Source organism: Pteropus medius, unplaced genomic scaffold, assembly GCF_902729225.1.
Source record: "Pteropus medius unplaced genomic scaffold, Ma_sr-lr_union100, whole genome shotgun sequence".
NCBI lineage: Eukaryota > Metazoa > Chordata > Mammalia > Chiroptera > Pteropodidae > Pteropus > Pteropus medius.
Genome location: NW_024355206.1, coordinates 6,614,820 through 6,630,741, shown reverse-complemented (window position 1 = coordinate 6,630,741; position 15,922 = coordinate 6,614,820). Strand labels below are relative to the sequence as shown.

Sequence of the window (15,922 nt, the reverse complement as noted above, 5' to 3'; positions counted from 1 at the left end):
AGTCCACCTGCTCCACCTTCCGAGCCACAGGCATGTTGGGGAGCAGCTGCAGAATTGGGGAGGGCTCCCTTGAGCAGGACAAGAGGTGTTTTGATCCTCAGCTAACTCTCCTCGCACTATTGTTGGGACAGACATTAACGGAGATTTCCAACGACAACTCACTAGGGCAAAGGGGGACAAGGGGAGCCTGGAGCAGTGAGGATGTGCTGCTTCCCCCCCAAAAGATGCCGCCGCACAGCCACCAGACCGCGGCCTCCCCTCTCCCTCCTCCCTGCACATCCGATCCCACTTCCGCAGCCCTCTGCAGAGTGGCAGGGAGACCGCCAGCACCCACGTCACCTGGGAGCTTGGCAGAAATTAGAAACTTGGACCCGGTCGAGTCCCGCTGAGTCAGAATCTGCATTTCCACAAAATCCCCAGCGATTCTCATACAAGTTACAGTTTGACGGGTGGGAGGCGCCCAGATCCTGGGACTCACCTGAGCTGGATGGAGCTCTCGCTGTCAGCGGAGACGGGGCCCACGGGCACGGTCTGTCCTGGCACGCCGGACCTCCCGATCAGCACCCGGCCCAGGTCGCAGCTGAGAAATGAAAGAACAGAAGGAAGCCTCTCTGAGATGCCAGTTCCGTCAGAAACCAGCCCATTTTCTGAGGTGGCAGGTGTGTGGAACGAGGGACAAGCAGGAGGTGAGTGTGACACGTGGGGTTCCGTTCGTAGCACTTCCCTTTACAGGCTGTGACATGGGTCCTGAGTCTCAGTTGATTCATCAGTAAGGACAACAACTGAGCTCGCCTCACAGACCCAGTGGGAATACACAGGTAATGTCTGTCACATGCCCAGGAGAGGGCGGGTCCCCAGGAAGGGCTTATTAGAAAGGGTGATATTATGAATTTCTACAATTCTGCCAACAGGTATTTCTCAAGCCAGGAGGAAGAAAGTTCTCCACTGGTTCGAAGACCTTAAATGATAGGCTTCCTGTCTCCCTCTGTCTAACAACATTGTCTATGGTTCTCCCCGTGTCCGAGCCATGCGGGCCACGCACGCGGAGTCCACAACCCTCCCCATCGGACCTCCCCAATCTCTTATTCCCTCTGCCTGGAAAGCTCTGTCCCCAGAGCTCCACACAGATGGCTCCTTCTGGTGACAGGTCAGAGAACTGGAGAACCCTCCGCTGTCACTTGGCATTAACCGCGCCCTTCGGTTTCAGAGGTGACCCTGCACATCTATTCCTGTGTTCACGGTTCTTGGCCTGCCCCACCCCGCAGGAGGAATGAGAATGAGGCCGCACCCTGCTGTGACCCTAGGATTGGAGAATAAATGCTCAGTGACTGTTTGGAACGAAAGAGTAGAGACTGGGGCGTCTTCGCCCTGAGGCTGGGTCTGGAGCTCTTTGTGCACTCCCCTCCAAGACTGTGCGCCAGACCGGGCCCAAAGCAGGGCTAGAATACAGATTCCCAGGCCTCGGTTTCAGATGCACGGTTTGAATTTCCAGGAGGGCCCTACAATCTTTACCTGGGGACCACTGCTTTAGATGACCAAGCATTGGTTCAGGTCAGGGCCCTAGAGAAAGGCTTTTTTTTTCCCCAAAAGATCTTGTGGCTAATTGTGTGTCCTCTCAAGAGGACATTAATAGCTCCATAATAGCTTCATCCAATCTTGATTTATCCGGCTGTCAAGGCCTGGGACATAGGAAGCACTTAGGAACTGTTAGTTGGCTATAATGAGCTCAGCTAGATAAGTTGGAGATGAGTACTATATGAGATCACCCACATGCGGGATCTAAGGAAATTAAACCTGTAAGAACAGAGGGTAAATGGTGGTTCCCAGAGGATGGGGGAGATGGCGACTGTGGAAGATGGGCCCGGAGGGAGCAGCATTGGGCGGACGGACACGCAGCACCGCCGACCCCGCTGCCCGGCTGGAGAAACAGGACCTGCTGGTCCCCAGGACCCAGAGACACCCAACTCGGCTTTCCCACCAGAACTGCAGCCTTTGCCTGGGTGCCGAGGGGCTCCGAGGGGGCCGGGCAGGACCAGATATAAAGAATCAAAGACTGACTAAGGAAGTCCTTCAAGAGCTGAGACCATAAAGGTTGGGAGGAGTCAGGGAGGGCTTCCTGGAGGGGACACTGGAGCTGAGCCCTGAATGCCCAGGTGCCTCTGATGAGCAGGAAGGACGGAGGAGGTTGCTCAGCAGAATAGGGTAGACATTTTGACTTATACCGAGGGGATGTAAAAGCTTCGTTTGCTGCCTCCCTCAGAACCTAAGATACAAACCCACATCATTAGTTATGGCTCTGATGACTGAAGAAGCAAAAGTCAGGATTACCTTATGGAAGAATCTTGCAACTATTGAGCACCTGTTTTACTGAACGCTCGTCTGCTACAAAGGAGACAGGAGACAGGAGAGGCGAAGGCAAAGTACTGCCCCCCAAACCCTCCACGTTCAGTCTGCCATTCAATCCTCAGGCCCACCCTATGAGAGAGGGTGACCCACCTAGGGGGAGGGGGTGCAGCTATCACCCTCTGTTTATACACGGAAAAACCAAGGCTCAGGAAGGTGAGTAACTGACCCGCCATGGCCGCTAAACGGCTAAAGTGGGATTTGAACTCAAGTCTACCTGACCAAAAACTCTTGCATGTGTCCCACGCCCTGTGTCACCCCCGCCCCGGGGCACCTATCAAGTGCCCACTCGCTGTGCCACGTGTGCGCCACGTGACCTCGTTTAACATCGGGGCAGCCCCAGAATGGGGAAAAGGAGAAAGGAACTTATACAAAGTCACGGCCCCAAGCGTCAGGGCAGGATGGGAACCTGTGTCTGTCTGTTGGCCTCACAGCCTTAACTGCACCACACTTTGAAAGCCATGGAGTCCGAGGATGTAAGGATCATGGAGGAAACGCATTCCAACCTGCCGTGTAACAGAGGACAGATCTTTGAGCCCGAGGGAGGCGACAGGCTAGCGGCAGGCACTGAAATGGCACCAACCCAGATGGTGAGGCCTGGGAAATGCCCGGGCTGGGACTGGCCAGAATAGAGGGGACCAGCTGTTCTTTCTCTCAAACCCCTCAGGTCTGCACTCACGAGGGCCTGGGTCTGAGTCAGCTCTGACCCGTGTCCCTGAGCCCCAGCTGCAGAGCCACCAACGCTGCTGGCTCTGCGGCCTCAGCTGCTCCATTCCCAGACACTTGTGAACACTGGGTGAGCAAGCTGTGCCCGCAGCAGAGGAAGCAGGTAGAGGAGAAGGAACAGGGCCACAGGACTCAGCCGAGGCCACACGGAGATGGAAACAGTGGCCCCACCTCCGCCCCAGCTGTGGGCCACTGGAGGGGCTGTGGAGGGGCCGTGGGCTCTGCTGCCCGGTAGCCCTGGGTCCCAACTCCAGCTCCGCTGACCTCCGACCTCCCTCTCCTTCCGTTTTCTCTACTGGGGGGAATAAATTCTTGTGAGGACGAAGGAAAGCACTGGTTATGAAGCAGCTAGTAGGAGCCTGGCACAAGGCTTCTTCTCCACCTGCCCTGAGAAATGAGGATGAAGACTCCGCCCCTTCCTGGAGCCTTTCAGGCTACTACGCAGCAGTCTTGACCCTTTTAAGAAACAATTCTGCAGAGAAGCCAATGTAGCAAGTTTCACTGGAGTTGCTGAGGGAGCGAGGGAAGGCTTCCTGGAGGAGGGGGCATCCTGGCAGAAGCTCAGGGAGGCATCTGGGAAAGAGGGGCCCCTCCCATCCCCAACAGCCCTCTCTTGTCCCCTCCTTCTGCTCCCTCACTCACAACTAATAGCACTCCACTCCTAGCCCTGGTTTGGTTGCCCACCTCCAGCCTGTAATTTGAAGTCAGATGTGCAGTGCACCTGCGACCACACTTCTAGACTTTCTGGTGGTTCTCACTGCTTCAAGCTAAGCACTCCTGGCTTGGGACACTAGGGACTTGGCCAGGCCTCTTTCAGCCTCTGTCTCTCTGCCTCCGCCTGGTCAACTACAGCTGGAACTTTAGTTCCTCGCTGTGCCATATTTTCTCCTTGCCATTCTCTGCCTGCTGTCAGTCTGGCTTCCACCTGTTCTGAGCCCTCCCTGCCCCTCACCCAGCTTGACAACTGCAGCCTTTTCTTTCACCACGCAGCTGGAGGACCACCTCTTCCAGGAAGCCTTCCGAACGCTTCCTGCAGAGTGAGTCTCCCCCGGGGCAGCACGCACACCACCACAGGAGCCTCAAGTGGACAGAGGGGCCTCAGAACTGGCAGCCACGTGGTTTAAGGCAGTACAACCTTTCCTGCTGTTACGGAGGGGAAGTTCACATGACATAGAATGAGCCGTTTCAAAGTGCCCGGGTCAGTGCCATTCAGCACATTCACAGTGCTGTCTGCACAACCTGTGTCTAGTTTCGAACCATTTTCATCCCCGTTTTCATCCCCGAAAACCCATCCACGGGCGAAACATTTTCAAGTAGACAGAAATACAGGTGGCCTTAAATGGGTTTGTGATGTTTTTACTTTTTAAAAAAGGGTCTGTCACCCCTGAACCTCTACTCTTCTGTATTTCCCAGGGGCTTCGAAATGGTATTCTTGAAAGGATTTGTTTATATTTTCAGCCCTAAGTCTTCCCCCCTTGAACTGAACCCTCCCAGATGCCCCTCACTTTTCCTAAGCGCCCCCGCCTCAGTCTGCAGATAGCTGTGCCCCCTCGGGCTGCCTTACCCACCCCCAGTCCTGACCGCGCCCCTTTCTTCCTGCAAACCCCACGGACCCGGACTCAAGATCCTTTCCCAGAGACCTCCGGAGTCCTGAGTTCAGACGGCAGGCAAAGCGCGGGGACCTGCGGCCTGGAGCCCAACCACTTCCTCGGCTGTGGCAGGCTCTGTGCAGGCATCTGCCTCAGTGTCCCCAACTGTATGCAGGGCGCAGGCACTGTCCTGCAGCCTCCTTTCCAGGAAGGTAGGGAAGCCCCAGTAGGTGACGGGGGAGGGGGGGGGGCACGGCCCCGTCCCCGCCCCCGAGTGGGTGGAGTCACAGCCACCGCCCTCCCGGCTCGCGGGCGAGTGCGGGGCCCTAGCGCCCCCCGCGCGCTCACCCTCCCAGGACCTGCGCTCTCTGCCGAGAAGCGGCCACCGTGCAGGCTGGTCCCGCCCGCCATGAGGAGCGCGCACCCCCTGGTCCTCTTCTCCCTGGCCGCCCTTTGCGGGCGCGGTGAGTGCTCTTTGGGGAAGGCGGGAGGGCGCCCGGTCCGGCAGAGCCCTCTGGACCGGCCACAGGTGGCAGGGGAGTGGCCGAGGTTGTCCCGGCGGGAGGGGGCGGGCCGCTGGGGCGAGCGGGTCTGTGAGGTCCGGGCGAGGCCAGCGTCCTCGCGTGGGGGGTCGGGGACAGGGGCTGTGCGGGCAGCTCCGCTCAGCCCAGCGCGAAGGGAGGCCGCGGCCCGGCTCGGGTCCCACAGGTTCCTCCCTGCGACTGTGGACACCGGGAGCAAGCCTGGCGCCCAGTCCTGGAGAGAGGGGTCTTGCCCGCCCGGCCAGCCCCGAAATGTGCGCAGTTTGGGGTGGATCTCCCGGGAAACACCACCGCCTCTGGTCACCAGCGTGGGGAGGGCCACTCAGGAACCTGCAGGCTCAGACGCCTGGCAGGACACCCAAACCGCCCTCCAGGCAGAGCCCAGATGTTCTGGGCATTTCCCAGCCTGAGCACCGAGGAGCCTGTCAGCTCCCGCCAGAAGGCCGCGGCTTGTCCTGGGCCCCGGTCAGCCTAGAGGACCAGGGCCACATCTGCTGGGACTGAGACGGAGGCACACCACAGGGGGGCCGGAGGAAGGGCTGCGGATATACGTGGCTCTCACAAAGACGGCGGCCGCACCGCAGTCAGCGTCCTGGCTCTGTCACCACTTGCTGGTGACCCCGTGTCCTTCCTTTCCCCTCTCTGAGCCTCAGTTTCCCTATCTGTTCTCTGGGGATGATGGGCCCTGTCTACAGACTGGGGACTCAGATGTGCGAGTCAGTTGCAATGTTTCTGAAGCATGGTCCTAGGGACGTGTACCAGAATCACCCAGCACAGAGTCCTGGGCTCACAGATCAGAACCTCTGGAAATGGAGCCTGGGGATCTGCATTTACGCAGCATCGAGCTGATTCCTACATCTGATCGCACAAGCTACTGATAATAATGCTGAGCTTTATGTAAAAGATAAAACTCCCAACTTTTCTTAAACCCATAGCCGCCTTTTAACAAACACGAATCCGTCCCCATCCTTGGTGAAGGCCACGCACTGAAAATCGCTCTGCCTTTCACATGCCCACTTGCAAAGGAGAGTCTGTGACCTTCACCTTCTGTAGTGTGATTCCAAAATAGGGATTATCTTGCCATTTTTCCGACATAGATTGTCAGACCAGCTATGCTTTTGCAAACTGTACACAGGCTCACACAGGTTAGCGTTCCTGCTGTGTCCTCTCGATCCTCAGCCCCGCTCTGTTCCAGAGAGGGCCTGGGAAAGAAGGCCCTGGACAGAGGCAGGCCGGCCCACGGCCCGTCAGAGTCACTGAGTCGCGACTGACCTCTAGTGGCGGGCTGTTTCACAGGGCTGGGGTGTGACCCACTGCGCCCCAGAAGCTTCCACCCATTACAGCCACCCTATCTTCTTGGGGGCGCAGGGCCCGTCCCCTGTCTTTTGGACCCAGAAGCCCTCACAGGCACAAAGCGGCAGACTGGAAAGTCTAAACGCATGTCGTTCTGGGCTCCTTTTGGGGGGCGAGGACTTCATTCTAGCCCACGACAGCCCTGCTGGTCATCCCCACCAGGGCCCCCACACTCACAAGTCCAAGCGGCAGTGTGAGCGAGCACACACTTGGCTCCGGACACCAAGGCCACTGCAGGGGCAGCCTCCGTACAGGAAGTTAGCAAGGCAGGAGAGAAGGCCCGAGGCCTCTGTCTGACCGACGCCTGGACCTGGCTCTGCCCCTGACTTGCTGGGGCTCCTGGAGTAAGTGCCTCCTCTCCTTGGTCTCAGGCTGCCCAGCTGAAAAACACAGAGTTGGCTAAATGGTTTTCAGAGCCACTAACTCAGGACCCCGTAGGTGGTCCTCAAGATGGAGGAGGGTCCCTCGGGGCCAGCTGACTGCCTCAGAGACAGGACAGGTGCAAAGATGGGCAACCTGAGCATTCCGGTGGGCTCGGAGCCAGAAGCCTGCCAAGTAGCCGTGGCTCTCTCTCGGGGGCCCAGGTGGCAGCAGCCTCCTGGGGCTGCAGAGCTGTGGATCCAGCCTCTCCCACAACCGCAGGGCTGGGGGCCAGGACCTGCAGATTCTGACCCCAGAGCTGCCCCAGACATATCAGATGGGCTTGGACAAGTCACACCCCTCTTTAGGAAAAGACTAGTCAGCCGAAGTATATACACTAAAGAGGCTGTGGGAGGGTTGCAGCTGTAGCCTGGGGCTGCAGACTGGCTTCCAGGGCACTCAGGCAGAGGGCCTCTGGGAGGGGGTCCAGGGCATGAGAGGAGGGGCTCGAGAATCTAGGTCAAGCATCGGAGGACCCTCAGGACAGCCCGGGGCATTCTGGGGGAGGCACAGCAGCAGCAGGTACGCTGGGAGCCTCTTTCACAGGGCACTAAATATTGCATCTGCTCCAGATAGGCAGCGAGTTGGAAAGAGCATGGAGCAGGCAGGGTGGAGGCTGCTCCTGCGGCCGTGGCTCCACCCAGCACCCACCAGGGAGTCTGCCTCACACTTGCTCAGTTGGAGCCATTCAGGCTCTGAGCCCCGTGGCCCCGCCCAGAGGGAGGGGGTTGGTAAAATGGGGAGCTGGCCCTGCAGGGGAGGATGGAATCTGAGTCCTAGGCTTGGTGAGCCGCAGCCCCTCGCTGGTACCCGCAAGCCTCCTTTATCCCTCTATCCTATGCCACCTGCTCTCCCGCCAGCTCAGGTGTCCTTGATCTTCTTCTGAGTGTTCCTCTTTCCAAGGTGCCTCCCGGTCCCCAATACATTCTCCCTGAAGAGCCCAGGCAGGTGGTGAGCAAGGACCAGGGCTGGAGGGGTGTATGTGGGAGACGGAGAGGCTTGAAAGGTAGAATCGATAGAACTCGGCGGCCACCTGAAGACACACAGGTCTGGACTAGGTGTCTAGTCGTGGGGCGCCACTCACTGCTGGAGCGAACGGGAGGAGGAAGAGGTGGCGCGTGGGAGGACCGCAGAGCTCCCTCTGGAATACTAAACTGGCAATCCCGAGGAGAGGCAGGCCTGCCCCGAGGACCCCTGTGCCCCCGGCCCTGGCAGCTCCCCGCTCCACTGCCATCAGCTGCAGTGTGTGTCATCTGGAGAAGGGCCAGCAGGTCTGCCCTGTTTTCCCAGGGGACTGCCGCCTGGCCAACGCCGAGGAGAAGCTCATGGACGACCTTCTGAACAAAACCCGCTACAACAACCTGATCCGCCCGGCCACCAGCTCCTTGCAGCTCATCTCCATCAAGCTGCAGCTCTCCCTGGCCCAGCTCATCAGCGTGGTAGGTGCAGGGGGAGAGAGACTCAGTGGGATTTTGGTGCCCTGGCTGGGTCTTGGGAAAAGTGGTCGCCGTTCAGTGTGCACGGCTGAGAGTCAGGTGACTTGGGTTTCATTTGTGGCATCGCCCAGACTTGTGCACGAAGTCCCAGATCGTCCATCTGGTATTCTCCACTTGGGAGTGAGGACAGGACTGAGGCACGACAGAACTTTCTGGGTGATAGAAATGTCCCGTATCTTGAAAGGAGGTGGGTTACATGGGTCACACATTTGTTAAAACTGATCCAAACGTACGCTTGCCATCTGTACCTTTCGCTGTATGTAAATTACACCTCAACTTTAAAAGAATTTTTTAAAGATGGGCGGTTTTCAACGTTCAGTGATGGCGGAATAGCTTGTCGCAGACTCATTTTTCCACAAGGACAATTAGAAAAGATGGACCCCTCACCCCGCCCCCGCCATCAAAATACGTTTGAAGTCTTGGAGAGCTCAGCCAGGACTTGAAGGACCAGGTTCCAGGAGGTGACCCTGATGGTCTCTGGTGCTTTTCCCCAAGTTTAATGATTGGTGGACAGGGGCTAAGGAGCTGAACACAGAGTGGTGGCTAAGAGGCTGGGAGGCCTCGGGGAATGGTTGCCACTTTCACAGGGCTGGGGTGGCACATATTAAAGCTTGAGCCTCACTAAGAAGATGGAAACCTTGAGAGGACAACCCCTAAGAGTAAAAATGAATCAAAAACAGTCCAGCCTTCACAAAATCTAAACCTGCTTCGAACCAGCTCGGACACAGCCTGGGTTACGGTGATCTGCCCCTCCTCCGACGGCCTGCCTTAAAGCCAAAGTCCGCACTCCCTAGAGGCACGTACGGTCACGCACCGAATAACGACGGACTGCATATACGTCGGTGTCCCCATGAGATTATAACAGAGCCAAACAATTACTATCGCCTGGTACATCGCAGCCATCGTAACAGCAGATCACAACGCATTGCAATTGCCGACGGTACTCGGTACACTAACACGCGGTACAGGCTGGCATCCTAGGAGCAGTCGGCTATGGCACACGGCCCAGGCGTGTCGTAGGCTGTACCACCTCGGCGTGGGTCAGTGCACTCTGTGATGTTTGCGCAAAGACAAAATCGCCTAATGAAGATGTGTTTCTCAGACTGTAAGTGACACGCGACTATAAAGTCAGAAAAAAATATGCTAGGCACGCGATAAGGCAAGATGAAGTAAGAAAAGACCAAGGCCAAAAAGAAGACAATGGAAAAAGACACACAGAGTTAGTCAGACACAGACTGTTAAAAAACTACTACTAAGATAGTAAACTTTATGGCATGTGAATGTTACCGCTACGAAAAATGAATCAACAAATAATAAATATTTAAAAACAAAATAGCTGATGTGTTCAAGAAAATTATACTGACGGAGAATTTGAAGCCCATCGTAGGATGGGTTTAACAGCAGGTTGGTTATAGCAGAAGATGAGGTTAAAGAACTGGAAGGCAGAGGCCAATGGAAAAGGCCTCGACAAATAACAAGAACGGATAAGACAGAAAAGAAGATCGTATGGGGCATGTGCAGGTGCGTTTCACTGAGCGGACCGTGCATGCAGGACCAGCCTGTGTGAGGATCGTGAGCTTCGTCTAGACATGCGGGGTGTGAGACGCCATCCAGGATAGGCTGGATGGCCGCGGGGCGCATGGCCCTCGAGCTCAGAGCCTGTGTGACGAAGCGGCCCATGGAGGGCTCCTCCCGCCCGGTGAACTGATAGCCCCTCTCCTTCCCCAGAATGAGCGAGAACAGATCATGACCACCAACGTCTGGCTGAAACAGGTAAGTGCCCTGAGGGTCCCCAGCCCCGAGGGCCTCTCCTCCAGGGCTTGCCCATGGGTGGCGACGACATACGAGTGACGGGGCCCTGCCCGTGTGCTCAGGAGTGGACCGACTACCGCCTGGCCTGGAACAGCTCCTGCTACGAGGGTGTGGACATCCTGAGGATCCCTGCAAAGCGCGTCTGGCTGCCTGACATCGTGCTTTACAACAAGTGAGTGGCGGGGCCGGCCGGCGTGCCAGCCTCCGGGGTTCTCCGGTCCCGAGTCCAGTCCTAGGCCCCATCTGCGCGTCACCCCAACATCCTAGCTATCAGGCTGGAAGAGGAGGTAGAGGTGAGCAGAGCCAGTGCCCCCAGTTACAGATGGGGAAGCAGAGGCCCAGAGTCGCTCAGGCACAGCTGGGCCCAGGCCTAGCGCCCCAAGCCCAAGTCCAGTGCCCCTTCTGTCCTCCAGACCGTCTTTTGGACCGTCTGTCGCTTGGTCAGGGCTAGGTGTCGGTGGTGCCGAGTTACTCTGTGTAAATACGTTAGGTAGGCGGGGGGAGCCAAAGAGACCGGCTCTGGGTGGTAGTTACACCGGCAGAAGCGCGAAATGATCACGAGTGTGGGGTGCAGGGACAACGGACCTGAGTTCGAATTCGGCTCATTAGTTCTGCTCATTAGTTTTCTGACCTTGAAGCAGTCGCTTGACTTCTCCGAGCCTCAGTTTCCCCATCTGTAAAACGGGGACAAACAAGAGCTACCTCACCGGACTGTTGGGAGGCCTAGATGAGCTAATACACGAGGACGCTCCCTGTCGCTCCCTGTGGGGTTCTTTGGCTGGCAGCTGCCCGCGAACCTCATGGGGTTCTCCTCCGTGCCCCGCCCCTGCCCAGTGCCGACGGGACCTACGAGGTGTCTCTCTACACCAACGTGGTGGTGCGCTCCAACGGCAGCATCCTGTGGCTGCCCCCCGCCATCTACAAGAGCGCCTGCAAGATCGAGGTGAAGCACTTCCCCTTCGACCAGCAGAACTGCACCCTCAAGTTCCGCTCCTGGACCTATGACCACACGGAGATCGACATGGTCCTCAAGTCGCCCTCGGCCAGCATGGACGACTTCACCCCCAGTGGCGAATGGGACATCGTGGCCCTCCCGGGGCGAAGGACGGTGAACCCGAAGGACCCCAGCTACGTGGACGTGACGTACGACTTCGTCATCCGCCGCAAGCCGCTGTTCTACACCATCAACCTCATCGTGCCCTGCGTGCTCATCACCTCGCTGGCCATCCTGGTCTTCTACCTGCCGTCCGACTGCGGCGAGAAGATGACGCTGTGCATCTCCGTGCTGCTGGCGCTCACCGTCTTCCTGCTGCTCATCTCCAAGATCGTGCCGCCCACGTCCCTGGACGTGCCGCTCATCGGCAAGTACCTCATGTTCACCATGGTGCTGGTCACCTTCTCCATCGTCACCAGCGTGTGCGTGCTCAACGTGCACCACCGCTCGCCCAGCACGCACACCATGGCGCCCTGGGTCAGGCGCTGCTTCCTGCGCCGGCTGCCCACCTTCCTCTTCATGAAGCGCCCTGACGGCAGCCCCCCCAGGACCCCCCAGCCCAGTCAGTCTGGGGCCGCCACCGCCTCGGCCACGGGCCCGGCCAGCTCCTCCAACCTCTACGGGAGCTCCATGTACTTCGTGAATCCTGCCTCTGCGGCTGCGAAGCCCCCCGCCAGCTCCGACTCTGCGAGGACCCCCAGGGACTTCCGGCTGAGGTCCTCCGGGAGGTTCCAGCAGGACGTGCAGGAGGCTTTACAGGGTGTCAACTTCATCGCCCAGCACATGAAGAGTGACGATCAGGACCAGAGCGTAAGTTGCTGCCCAGCCCCCGCCACATGCCCAGTGGATGGGCTCAGACAACAGGGCCAGCCCCCGTTTCCCACAGTTCGTTCATGAGACAAGGGCTCGCAAACTCTCTGGGGGGGTAAGGAACCCAAAATGGAACGCAGCTGTATCAGAGCTTCGTGCACGGGGTGGGTGGCGGGAAGGCGGGTGATCCTTTCCGTTAGTTTTGGGTTCCCCGGAAGCAGAGCCTGAAGTGAGGACCCGGGCAAAGGCGGTTCACGTGACCAGTGAGCTCAGGACGCAGAGTAGGGAAGGAGGGGCAGTGAGCCGGGGAAGCGATGAAAGCAACGTGGGTACTGGCGAGTGGGTTACTGCCCGAGGCCCGAGGTCCGAGGCTCAAGGGAGCTCAGCCCGGCAGAGACCCGCTGATGACGCAAGCGCAGAACCGGTCCCTGGAGGGAGGTGGGCATTTGCCCCTCAGCTCCCGTCCCATGGGGGTTATACTTCCTGGCTCTGCCAGCTGGTTGTGCAGCCAGCACCCTGGGGGTTGGAGGAGCCCCGGGCAGAGGAGAGATGCAGGCTCCCGAAGTGGGAGGCTGCCAGCGGGCTGGAAGTGTCGCCTGCAGCCTTTAGGACCACACGTGGCCGGGGCACCAAGAGCATCTGCTCCCAGCCTCCTCGGGCTTGCCAAGAAGCCACACGTTTGTAGCCAAACCTTTGTAGCTTTTAAGAGTACAGAAACATCAGATAAAATATTATCGCTAGCCACGATCATGATTCATCGAGCAGGGTGACTACATTTACAGATTTTTAAAAAGAAGTTGCATTTACTCTCCAGGACAAGCAGTGAGTGCTAGAGTGCAGGTGTCCCAACGACTCCTCCGAACGTATGACACTGCAAAGGACGGTTCTATGACCGAGCACAGAACGTGATGGTAACGGCAGGAAGTGTGCACCGCGGTTCCACAGCAGGCAGAGCGAGCGTCACATTCTGTGAACGTTCTCGTCTCAACACCTGATCAGACCAGGTCCTCTCAGCAGACGTTGACCCCACCACACGCCGCTGCCTGGGGAGAGGAGGGCCTCTCCTCCCGCTTACCTTCCTGCAGCTCCCTTCCACGAGCCCGTCCTCCAGGGAAAGCTCTGGCAGTCCATTAGTTGGCACGCAGGGAAAAGCACAGGCTGGAGAAGCTGCAGACTCACACTGTGAAAAGGAGACAGGAGCGTTGGTAGCACATGGAATGTAGGACACCAGCTGTAGAAATGCAGCGTCCCAGGCCCCGCAGACCTGCTGGCTCAGAACCCGTTTTGCCAGGTCCCCAGGGGATTCCCGGGCACACGCCAGCATGAGCGGCACAGCTGTCTAGGACCATCAGACTTTGCTTTTAAGAAAATTACTTTGATCGTGCTTCCCTTTCGTTGGAAACCATTCAGTAGCTCAGCATCACCTAAATCACCGGGTCCCAACCGTTACTGTGCAGCCTGGGGCCCTGCTGGCTAAATAAGAGCCACTTGGGCACCTTTTCAAAGTCCAGCTTCAGGGCCACCGGGACTGAGCCAGGGTCTCGGGGAGGCGTCCAGGAGCTGCGTTTCCAACCAGCTTCCCGGTGGTTCCCGTGCACGAGCAGGTGGGGAAGCTCTGGTCCCCGGCCGCCCCGCCAAGCTGGCACCTACCCTGAGCCCCCTCTCCTAAAGGACTCCCAGCCCCATGGTGTCACAGGCTTCCGACTGCCTACGTCAGTTCATTAAAAGCCTCTCGAGGGAAGGACCCAGCCAGCACCCCCGTTACTATCATCCCAGTGTTCACTGAGCTCCCACCACACAGCAGGCGCCCTGCCGGGACCCGACGCCCATTAGTGCTAACCCTCCATAAGCCCTGTGAAGTGGCATTTGCTCCCACCCCCACTTTACAAGGAAAGCTAGGCTCAGAGAGGCTCAGTGACTTGCCCAGGGTCACACAGTGGCACAGAGCAGATCCAAGCTCTGTACCCAGATCCTTCCGATGTCCCCAAACTCTCTTGTCCTACACTGAGAAGGTGATGGATTTGGTTGGTCGACTTTCGCATGTGTGGCTGGAAAAAGAAGCAGCTTTCTTCCCTTCTGAGTGTGTCTGCCCCTGATCCAGCCCAGGCTGGGTCCCAGCTTCAGCACTCTCACCCTGCTTGGTGATTAACTGGTCACTATAAATAGCACAAAATATAAAAAGAGGGGAGAAGGCACGCACACCACAAAAGAGTCGTCTGAAATTAGGGCTGTCAAAAAGAAACCCAAGAAAGCGGGGGAGAGCTCACGTGGAGAGCCAGGCGGTGCCCGCTGGTCTTGGCCCGCGGCACTTGTGTTTGGCTGGGGGCCTGGGGCTGGGTGGCACAGGATTATCCAGACACACACCACTGACAGGGCCCTGACAAATTGGGTCACCGATGTCAGCTTGCTCGTCGCTGCGCAATTTCCAGCTCCTGAATCTCTGCTGAATTCTGATCCAGCCAGTCTCCGCAAGGAAAAGTAGGCTGAGGGTCTCACCAGAGCCAGGGTGTGAACACAGGCATGGGGGAGGGAGGCCAGAATGTTGGGGCTCTCTAGGGGTATCGCCCCAGGCAGAGGAGGCAGACGCATCTGTGGTGGCACCTCTGGAGGCCGGCCACAGCCCACGCTGGGCTCTGAGAGTGACTCAGGCAATACAGCAAGGAGGCTGGGCCTTAATTACCGGAACTGTTAACAGAGTGAGAAACTGAACAGCAGGCTCTCCTGGTACCTCGCCGCCCCCAGTGCCCCGTCCCCACAGAGCAAGGTGAGCCCTAAGTTTTCCTTCGTCTGGAGCCAGCTCAGGAGGCTTCAAGTGAAAATAAGAGGAAAAACTTGTGATCCTTAGGCCTCGTCCCCTTGTTTACAGTCAGGTTTGGTTTTAATCACACGCCTAAGCTTTCTGTACAGTCCAGGCTCCCAGCGGCTCCGTGATGCTGCGGGAGTGGGTAGGGGAGGCCGACGAGCTGTGAGGCACAGACGTTCAGAGTGGCCTGGGGCCTACGGGTTCCAGCCAGACAGCGAGGGCCAACTTGGGGCACAGGAAGAGAGCAGAGGGGACCCCAGCACTGACCCGCGTGACCCGCCTCTGTCTGCCCGCAGGTCGTGGAGGACTGGAAGTACGTGGCCATGGTGGTCGACCGGCTGTTCCTGTGGGTATTCGTGGTTGTGTGTGTGCTGGGCACCGTGGGGCTCTTCCTACCTCCCCTCTTCCAGACCCACGCGCCCTCCGAGGGTCCCTAGGCTGCCCTGCATGCCCCAGGGTCCCCAGTTGTGGGGTAAGATGATGCAAGCGGCCCAGTGGGCAGTTTGCTGTTTCTCTCTGGGTCACAGCTGCTGAGGCTCTAAATGAATGAGACCATCAGCCATCTGCCCGTTAAACAGCTGTGGCGTGGGAGGGGCGAGGATTGGGGGCCTGGACTGTCCTCTCTGATGCCTCGGAGGAATCCAGGGAACGCCGGCAGGAGGGGGCTTTCGACAGTTTAGCTCCGTGCCAGGGTAAGGACGGACTTAGCAGCAGCGGCTACTATGTGCCAGGCATCGTCCCTCGCACCCCGTCTCCCTGTACTCCCCCAGTCCCCTAGGCTCGCTGGCCTTCGGTGGTCACACACTTCAGGATCCCTCCCAGCTCAGAGCCTGTGCACCTGCAGTAACTTCCAGACCTTCCCCCGGCGCCTCCGAGGCTCTTCCCGTGGTTACATCCTCCAGAGCTGAACTCTGATCCACGCTTCGTTCCAGTGTCACTTCCCTGAGAGGCCTTCTCCAGTCACCCGAAAGCGT

At 58.1% G+C, this 15,922-nt stretch overlaps 1 protein-coding gene across 2 annotated transcripts; it reads left to right on the top strand.

Annotated features, from left to right (window-relative positions):
* Positions 1-5,007: 5,007 nt before the first annotated feature.
* On the top strand, positions 5,008-15,510 carry CHRNB4 (cholinergic receptor nicotinic beta 4 subunit). Of its 2 annotated transcripts, none has more exons than XM_039858355.1 (6): positions 5,008-5,182; positions 8,324-8,472; positions 10,258-10,302; positions 10,404-10,513; positions 11,176-12,145; positions 15,245-15,510. In XM_039858355.1, exons 1-6 carry the CDS (start codon positions 5,128-5,130, stop codon positions 15,383-15,385), a joined length of 1,470 nt encoding a protein of 489 aa, XP_039714289.1. In that variant the 5' UTR covers positions 5,008-5,127; the 3' UTR covers positions 15,386-15,510. The 2 variants fall into 2 exon arrangements, with proteins under 2 accessions (XP_039714289.1, XP_039714290.1); XM_039858356.1 differs by lacking the exon at positions 15,245-15,510 and adding an exon at positions 12,960-13,154.
* Positions 15,511-15,922: the final 412 nt, after the last annotated feature.

Coding starts and splice junctions, on each gene's coding strand:
- CHRNB4 (XM_039858355.1), top strand. CDS start 5,128: ATGAGGAGCGCGCACCCCCTGGTCCTCTTCTCCCTGGCCGCCCTTTGC. Junction 8,473..10,257: donor TGGCCCAGCTCATCAGCGTG/GTAGGTGCAGGG, acceptor CTCCTTCCCCAG/AATGAGCGAGAACAGATCAT. Junction 10,514..11,175: donor GACATCGTGCTTTACAACAA/GTGAGTGGCGGG, acceptor GCCCCTGCCCAG/TGCCGACGGGACCTACGAGG.